Source organism: Mytilus galloprovincialis, chromosome 3, assembly GCF_965363235.1.
Source record: "Mytilus galloprovincialis chromosome 3, xbMytGall1.hap1.1, whole genome shotgun sequence".
NCBI classification, from domain to species: Eukaryota; Metazoa; Mollusca; class Bivalvia; order Mytilida; family Mytilidae; genus Mytilus; species Mytilus galloprovincialis.
Window position 1 is genome coordinate 35,852,396 of NC_134840.1, and position 10,245 is coordinate 35,862,640.

A 10,245-nucleotide genomic window follows, 5' to 3' on the forward strand; every position below is an offset into this window, starting at 1 on the left:
GTTCACCAACACCACTGAAAGGCATTAATGTATGTAATGACGAATGTGTTTAATTCATTAATCATTAAGTTACATATCAGATTTTTGTATATTATTTAGAAATTAATAATATATAGAATCTGAAATCAGTGTTTGATCCTGATTTTTTTTTAAACAAATCGGTACTGCCATTTTGTCAATCAATAAAAGCAAATAAATGAACAGTTTTATTTTCTACTAAAATGCTTTTGATACTCAAGGAATAAATACATAAAATCTCAGTTAAAAATTGAAGTGTCCGTATAATTCTATATCAAATGGAGAAAAGTAAGGTTAAAACCAAGATAACGTAAGAGTATCTTACTATATATGTTAAAACTTAAGTCAGTTGTAAAAGATATATTTCAGTTTTTAGGATAGAAGTAAGGGGTATTTTATAGTAATTTATGTAATTTTGTAATTCAATTCGAATAAAAACACATAAACGAAATATTTGATTTCTGTTTGCACATATATGCTTCGTCTTAAGTTCAGTAAAAGGTTGTTTGATATTTCTTTTTCTTTCAAATTAACACTTTTATTTTTTGTTCTTTTCGGAATACATTCGTTTTAAATAACTGGGGGAAAAAAATTGACGACAATGTAACTAATGTCTTTGCGATTATTAATTAGTTAAGGTTAAAACATTTATTGTACTTTCACTTTTATTAAGACAGTTTTTCTATGTGACGGTGCATGAAAGTCTCCTTATTTCTATTCGTAAAAATATAATTTACTATCGGAGTTTAATTTTCAATTTTCCAGAGTAAAATTACGCTGGGTTTAACATACATAAAATATATTAATGTATAATTGATATTCTAATTGTCCAGTTGCGTATATGTGAAACTTGAAAATTAAATTTGAATTTAGCCATAAATGTTGATAGCATATGAAATTTGAATTGGATATTTTCTGACGTTGATGATTTAATTTACAACTGTATTCGCTAATTAATACTTTTATTGAACATGAATGCAATTATGCAGGTTTCGTAAACTATGTTTATTTTTATTTTTATTTTCATTATTTCATTATTTGTATTGCTTTCTCATAAAATATTCAAAAACACATATTTGATATTTTCTCTTAATATAAATGATATATTTTTCTTTTATCGCTAAGCTTACCTGAAATCAAGAAGGGATGCCCCCATGCCAAAGGCTTGACCCTGAAGAGGCTGGCGTACCAAATCCCATTGAAAAAATGATTGTTCATTCATGGTGAAAATTTTCCGTTCAACCGTGCATACTACAAGAAAACAGGTAGCATTTTGTAACACACGGTATAAAGTAAACCCATCGATGAAAAAAGAGTAATAAACTACTTATTAAAACAGTTCTAATGTTTTACAAGTTTCCTTAGTCATGCGCACTGTCAAGGTTTTGGTCGACTTTCCGTCATTGTCTAAGACAAGTCTTGCAAAAGTAGAAGCATTTTGATTAACATTGATTGATTGAACAATTCTAATTGGGCAAAGCAAATCCAAAACAGCCACTAGAAAATTTCTGCAAATTATTAAGAACTGATAATTTATACAAACTAATGCATTGATATTTTGTATACATTTATCATTACTGCATTAACAAAAAACAGAATTATGTATATAGTTCAGCGTGATAAGTGAAATTTTAAAATATCTACTGACGCATTTGAAGTCAAACTATAGCCAAATATAGGAATTCAATGCACTTCAAAACTTTTAAATTAAATTACTACGCTAAACCGAGCATGATGCGATTTTCAGTTTCATAATTTATGTATGTTCAATATCTAAAGATAATTCAATCACAGATAGCCTAATGCGCATTTTCAGACCGAGAGATTTACGTAAAACACTTTGTAGGGTTTCTTTTCTGTTTGTTATGTAATATTGTCAGTAGGTTTTCTTATGCTAAATAACTTATTAATTTAAATGGAGGATAGAAATAAGAAAATAAATCTCCTGAACTAATATCGCAACTCCGCTAACATTTTATTATAATTTTATTTGAATATCCATATAAATGAAAAACTGAATCTTGTATAAATCGTATACTTAAACTTTCATCAATTAAAATACATTCAAATGTCATTTCAACAGTTTGGAAGGAATCAAGTACAAAGATTTAAATTTGAATTTTTGTTGTAACTTTGAATAAAATTAATATACTCCTTTGAAAAAAAATGAATGTAAGACCCCTCTGCGTTGTGTTTATCTAAATTTGTTGCCGTCACAGCAGTCAGAGTTGTTTTAAATACGAAATTATCTATAATAAGAGAATTACCGGAAGCTGAAGGAGATTTAGAACTTGACACGAATGATATAATTCATTCCAGTTTAATCTGAGAACAACTAATTCATAGCTTTATAGAAAAATACTTCTTAAAAATGTTATCCTATTTCATTGCTAGTTATCTGTTGTAGCTCAAAATAAATGAACGGACACAATTTTGGGCCACGTCAAAATTGTTTACCTCATAATCGTGTATAGTTTAGTCGTTTAAGTTTTGGCAATTCGTAAATGCACGATATGTTGAATTTCTTTGAAATTTCCATCTGTATTACACTTTTATCATATTGGTTCGTGATTTTATTTCAAATGGGGTTATTTAATTTAAAATAGTCTTGCAATCGTTGTCAGAATTGACGATAACGTGGTAGTTGTATGTGAGGTACTTGGTATGACTATTATAGTAGTCGAAATTCATAACGTGGTAGTTTCATGTGAGGTGCTTGGTATAACTAAAGTAGTCACAGATCATAGTGGTGTAGTTTCATGTGAGGTGCTTGGTATAACTAATATAGTAGTCTTAGATCATAAAACGGTAGTTTCATGTGAGGTGCTTGGTATTACTATTATAATAGTCTCAGATCATAAAGCGGTAGTTTCATGTGAGGTGTTTGGTATTACTATTATAGTAGTCTTAGATCATAAAGCGGTAGTTTCATGTGAGGTGCTTGGTATTACTATTATAATAGTCTCAGATCATAAAGCGGTAGTTTCATGTGAGGTGTTTGGTATTACTATTATAATAGTCTCAGATCATAAAGCGGTATTTTCATGTGAGGTGCTTGGTATTACTATTATAGTAGTCTCAGATCATAAAGCGGTAGTTTCATGTGAGGTGCTTGGTATTACTATTATAGTAGTCTCAGGTCATAAAGCGGTAGTTTCATGTGAGGTGCTTGGTATTACTATTATAGTAGTCTCAGATCATAAAGCGGTAGTTTCATGTGAGGTGCTTGGTATTACTATTATAGTAGTCTCAGATCATAAAGCGGTAGTTTCGTGTGAGGTGTTTGGTATTACTATTATAGTAGTCTCAGATCATAAAGCGGTAGTTTCGTGTGAGGTGCTTGGAATTACTATTATAGTAGTCTCAGATCATAAAGCGGTAGTTTCATGTGAAGTGTTTGGTATTACTATTATAGTAGTCTCAGATCATAAAGCGGTAGTTTCATGTGAGGTGCTTGGTATTACTATTATAGTAGTTTCAGATCATAAAGCGGTAGTTTCATGTGAGATGTTTGGTTCAACTATTATGGTAGTCACAGATCATAAAGCGGTAGTTTCATGTGAGGTGTTTGGTACCACTATTAAGTATTACATTAGTCAAAGACCATACCATGGTAGTTTTATATGAGATGTTTGGTACTACTTTTATAGTAGTCACCGATATGATGTGGGAGTTTCATGTGATGTATTTGGTATAACTATTTAGTATGACATTAGTCACAGATCGGAACGTGGTAGTTTCATGTGAGGTGTTGGGTACTACTATTTAGAATGACATCAGTCACAGATCATTATGTGATAGGTTCATGTGAATACTTGGTTCTACTATTGCAGTAGTCTCAGATAACGCGGTAGGTACATGTGAGTGTTTAGAACTTCTATTACCGTAGTCTCAAATCATAACGTGGTAGTTTCGTGTGAGGTGTTTGGTACTTTTTTTTTTTATAGAAGTCACAGATCATAACTCGATAGTTTCATGCGAGGTGTTTGGTACTACTATAACAGTAGTCTCAGATCATTACGCGGTAGTTTCATGTGAGGTGCTTGGTATTACTCTTACAGTAGTCTCAGATCGTCAGATCATAACGCGATAGTTTCATGTGATGTTCTTGGTACTTCTATTACAGTAGTCTCACATTATACCGGGATAGTTTCATATGAGGTGGTTTGTACTACTATAACAGAAGTTTCAAATCATAAAGCGGTAGTTTCATGTGAGTTGCCAAGTACTGTTATTACAGCAATCTCAGATAACGTGGTAGTTTCATGTCAGGTACTTGGTACTACTATTACAACAGTCTCAGATCATAACGCGTTGTTTCATGTGAGGTGCTTGCCACTACTAGAACAGTAGTCTCAGATCATAACGCGGTAGTTTCATGATGTTCTGGTACTATTATTACAACAGTCTCAGATAACGTGGTAGTTTCATATGAGGTACTTGGTAGTACTATTACAGTAGTCACAGAGCATAATGCGGTAGTTTCATGTGAGGTGCTTGGTACTACTATTACAACAGTCTCATATGATCATAACGCGTTGTTTCATGTGAGGTGCTTGCCATTACTAGAACAGTAGTCTCAGATCATAACGCGGTAGTTTCATGAGGTTCTGGTACTATTATTACAACAGTCTCAGATAATGTGGTAGTTTCATGTGAGGTACTTGGTATTACTATTACAGTAGTCACAGAGCATAATGCGGTAGTTTCATGTGAGGTGCTTGGTACTACTATGACAACAGTCTCAGATCATATAACTCGATAGTTTAATGTGAGATTCCTGGTACTACTATAACAGTAGTCTCAGATCATAACGCGGTAGTTTCATGTGAGGTTCTTGGTACTATTAGTATTATTACATCAGTCTCAGATAACGCGGTAGTTTCATGTGAGGTGCTTGGTATTACTATTACAGTAGTCTCAGGAGGTTCCAAAAATATGAATTGCATTTCTTATTTAACAGACATTATACTTATATTTTTTTTTTTAGTATAAATCTATTATTTGAGATATAATGAGGTTTATTACAAACCGTTTCACTCATTCAATCGGTTTAAACTTGACTCATTTCTGTTCCAGATGTCTCTTGATGTATAATATAAAAAAGGTCAAATTTTCAATATTGTATCAAATGGTTCCTCCGTAATCTAAGGTTTAAACATATTAAAACATAGATTTAGTTTAAACATATTTTATTGTCCAAAAACATTGACAATAGAATTAGACACAAGTTTTGCAACTTAGAACATCTTTCCCATTACATACAAATAATAAATAACCGAACAAAAATGAAATACATAATAATAACTTCATAAACAATAAGACATGAAATTAACAAGAATTTAAACGACATGGCTCATCGATTCCTAAAAGTCGAGTTGACCGTAATTTTTTATGATAGACCTACCTAATAGGTTGTTTTAATCTTGGAATAAATATTCACTCAAAAGGTAAGTTATTATTGTATTTTAAACAATTAAATTAAATTGTTGTTGTCAACTGATAGGATTTTATAATAAAATCAAATTGATGGTCCATATCTTAGGAAAAAATGACCAATTTCACTCGAAGTCAACAAAAAGTAATTACATTATTATTGGTATATATGTCTATAAACTATGAAAATACCATAAAAGCGATTGGTCTCTTTAATATAATTCTGCACTTTTATAAAAATTAGCGTGTTTATGTTCATATTAAACAAAGCATTGCCGTACATTAAATTTTCAAAGTCGGTAGGTATATTTTCTTTTCTAAGTTCAAAAAATAAGTTATTCCTTTGTACTGCATAATTTTTACACGAGAGGAAATAATGTTGTGACCTGTGAAATTTCTGAAAGAAAGTTCTATTCATTGACGCTTTCCATTTACTTATTTAAATTTATTTCGTTTTTAGCAAGAGGCCAGTGTGAGCTATTGCCATCACTTTGCGTCTGTTTTCCGTCAATTCTGAGATTTATGTGACGTCTGACGGTCATTTTGGGGACTTTCTTGGACTACGGGACAGCCCAAGTATTAAAGCCCCCATGCAGCCGTTTGACGCCAAACAATCGCGGACTGTTATCTGTTGTCCGTTGTTGTCCTTATATCACAATTATTTTTATTACTATTCTTAAGGCAGCAACCATTTGATTTTCTGGGGGGGCTATGGATTTTTTTTCTGGACAAACTTTTTTTTTCGCTAGCGGCGAAAAACAATCTATTTTTTTCGCGACAAGTTTCAAACAATTTTTTTCTTTCAATTTTAGCATTACATATAGTGGCAGCTGAGGGTGAAACAAACAATTTTTTTTTCTCAGAATCAAAAACAAATTATTTTTTTCTCCAAAAACTGGAAACAAACTTTTTTTTCCAAAAAAAACCATAGCCCCCCCCCCCCCAGAAAATCAAATGGTTGCTGCCTTATAGATCTTTTAGTAGCGAAAAGTGATCTTAATTGGATTTTGATCGACCTTTCCATATCTGAACCCTATAAAAAAAAAAATTCTTTTTTACTTGATCCTTTCGTGGCCGGTCAAGGTCATTTCACCCTTCATAATATATAGGGCTAACAAGCGAAATCGCTAAGTCGAAAATGCGAAGTCGAAAATGCGAAGTCGAAAACACGAAAAAGCGAAATATTTTTTCTTTCCGATTTTGCGTTTTCGACTTCGCCCTAATGAATACGAAGGGCGAAAACTCCATGGGAATGAGATGTGCCAATGCCAACAGCATACAGTGTTGATGCTGCCGTTGCCAGAAACAGCATGCCTAGGTCTCGCTTTTGACTACTTCAAAGCGAGACAAAACCACACAAGAAAGACAGAAAGCAACAAGGTAAAAAGGGATTGAAGGCGAGAAAATACAAATGGGACATGATCAAAACAACACAAGAAAGACAGACAGCACCAAGTGAAAAATAAAAGGATTGGAGGTCAGAGAATATAAATGGGACATGATCAAAACAACACAAGAAAGACAGACAGCACCAAGTGAAAAATAAAAGGATTGGAGGTCAGAGAATATAAATGGGACATGATCAAAACAACGCAAGAAAGACAGACAGCACCAAGTGAAAAATAAAAGGATTGGAGGTCAGAGAATATAAATGGGACATGAGCAAAATCACACAAAAAAGACAGACAGGACCAATGTAAAAAAAAGTTTGGAGGGGAGAGAATATAAATGGGACATGATCAAAACAACACAAGAAAGACAGACAGCACCAAGTGAAAAATAAAAGGATTGGAGGGGAGAGAATATAAATGGGACATGATCAAAACAACACAAGAAAGACAGACAGCACCAAGTGAAAAATAAAAGGATTGGAGGGGAGAGAATATAAATGGGACATGATCAAAACAACACAAGAAAGACAGACAGCACCAAGTGAAAAATAAAAGGATTGGAGGTCAGAGAATATAAATGGGACATGATCAAAACAACACAAGAAAGACAGACAGCACCAAGTGAAAAATAAAAGGATTGGAGGTCAGAGAATATAAATAGGACATGATCAAAACCACACAAAAAAGACAGACAGAACCAAGGTAAAAAAACTAAAATTCAACAGTGCACAAAACAGAACATGGAAACATAATAGAGCAAAATGTACCATATCAATAACTAGAAAGTTAAGTAATTCCTGCTCCACTACTAGTATTCCTCATGTGCTAAGTGTAGGAACAGCAACACATGCTATAGGTTAATTCTACCACAAGTGTAAACTGTAGCAATTGTGTTAACAATAAATCTTACCGATGGCAGATTAAAATTATACCAAAATATTCAGAAGAATGTGTCTGTGGTTTTATAATATTAAACATAAGTTCTATACATATAATACGTTGGATGTACATATAGAGGCTGGTTGACTGACACATCAGAAATATAATCTTATACATAAAATCATTGTGTAGATATGACTGATGTGTTGATTTCAGTAGTATTTAGAACCACTAGGCATATAGACCACAGACCACATGTAAACAGGTGTCAACTATACCTTAAACTATTTTCTAGTTTCATAGAAATGTTTTGCCTCACAGAAATGAAACATCATTGGTCAGTTGGCTTCCAACTTAAAGGGCTGTATTTTCATTACAAGTATGTTTGTGTAATTATGACTCGATATGTTGTTGGAATAATTGTTTGGTAGCCACAGTAAGCTATACTTTGTGCAGGTTGCAAAAGCTTAAGATTTTAATACATAAGACAGATCTCTTCAATATTAAAAAGACCAGAAACCGAATGTGTGTACCAATTCAAAAAGTTCCCTGTTTCTCTGTATTTCCTTTCAGTGTTATTTCCAGATTGACACAAAACTGACACAAAAGTTATTAATTACATGAAGATATGTTATTTGAACATTCATGCATAATATTGCTACAAACCTAATCAATGCAAGATGTGGGATCTGTGTACCTACTTAGAATGTATTGGTAATCATTCCATCAATTTAATTAGAAGTTGCCTCAAACTACCAATATTGTTGGTTGACTCAAAAGTTCGAAAAGCAATTGCAAAAAGTTAACTTACTTTGCATAGTTTGTCTTTTAGTCATCCTATATATATATTTTGTTTTTACAGGATTAGGCATTCATTTCAGATTGCCACTACAGACACTTATAGTATGTTGGGTGAAACCGTGAAAACCTAGCATTCTTTTATCATTGAATTTTTGTTTTTCTTTCATCTAGTCTCATTATGTGAGCTCGGATAAAGGAATTGCTCTAGAACATAAGTCTATTTCATGTGTGGGTAAAAAGTGTCACTATAGTCTAGTTGGTACTAACAAGAAAAGACAAATTATAAAATGGCAGTTATTTAATGACAGTAAGAGATGTAAACATGAAGGAATATGTACAAATAATAATAATAAAGGACCTACAAATAAACATTTAAATAACAATATCACAGAATAAAACATCTACTACAAATGCACCTTTCATTTCCCTGAACTGAAACATGCTGTTTTTAAGTTGTCTGTTGGATAAAGGGCATTAACTCCAGTTATTTAAAATTTTGTCAGGTAAATATTTTATGAAATGAACCGGTATTCAGTCTGCAATAATTGCTGCCCTAAAAGATTTACTATTTATTACAAAGAACATTTAAATGCACAAACAAAAAACAAAAAAGTAGACATGAGCAGATGTCCTAGAACATTTTGATTTAAGTATGAAAATATTGCTTACAACAGCAACTACTCAGGAATGTAAAAATAAACTGCCATAGATTCTAAATGTTGAAATAAACACTGTTAATTTTTACTAAATTTATTTGGTCTACATTAAACATAATAACTATTGCTATATAACTCTTTAAATTTTGGAATGTCTGAGTAAAGAATTGCTGATTAGATATTTATGATGATGTTTTTGGACTCAAACAGAACGACATGCTTTTGCTAAGTTGTTAAAAAAATTGATAATTGATTTTTGTAATCAAAATCAATGTCTATAATCAATGTTCAAAAAGCGAGGGGCACTTCCATCCTTTGGATGATTTTACTTGGTCAATTCATATGTGAAATCTGGCCCCAAAAACTAGGTTGTTTCCAACTTTTCAGTGTAACAAAATTGAAAATGAATCATTTTGATTATGTATGATAAAAAGGATAACCAGTCAGTTTAAAGCTATCGAAGAAAATTTGACTCCTTTTGTATTTAAATTCCTCCACCTTGTAAGTATGTTTATATATGTTCAGTATCTACTTGTAGTTTAATTCTTTACTCTATTGTACCTATAAATTGCACATAATTAATGCTAAGTCATTCAAGACAATTTCTTTATCTCTTTTATGTAACCTAAAGTCCACTCGAAATCATTCAATTCAAATAGTTCTGAACAGTATCTAACAGGTAATTTTGATTTGTAACTGAAAAAGGGTAGTTTGTAAAATACATGATAGAATTTGTATAAGACAGTCTAAATGAAATATAAAATCATACATAATATAAAAACTAACTATAATGTCAACATATAAAAATAACAATAAGTTTACTGATATAAATAACAATAATAAAATCATGGATGTTGTCAGTTTTGATAACATTCTGAGCAATATTTTAATAAGTACTTATAAAAAAGTAATGTTCCTTTAAAATATTGGTATATATTACAATAACTAAAGCTGGTAAAAATTTGGCACCTAAAAAGAGTAAAATTTACCTCTGTTAAAGCAAATTAAGCTTAAATATTGACTACATATAAATCTATTTTAATCATTAGCACTTCAAAAATGAG

At 31.7% G+C, this 10,245-nt stretch overlaps 1 protein-coding gene across 1 annotated transcript in view; it reads right to left on the minus strand.

Annotated features, from left to right (window-relative positions):
- Window positions 1-1,393, minus strand: part of LOC143067810 (protein trachealess-like) — a 60,298-nt gene extending 58,905 nt beyond the window's left edge. Inside the window, exon 1 of the mRNA XM_076241371.1 lies at window positions 1,149-1,393. Within this exon, the coding sequence (XP_076097486.1) occupies window positions 1,149-1,240 (92 nt within the window). The 5' untranslated portion in view covers window positions 1,241-1,393. The remainder of the gene's footprint in view (window positions 1-1,148) is intronic.
- Window positions 1,394-10,245: the final 8,852 nt, after the last annotated feature.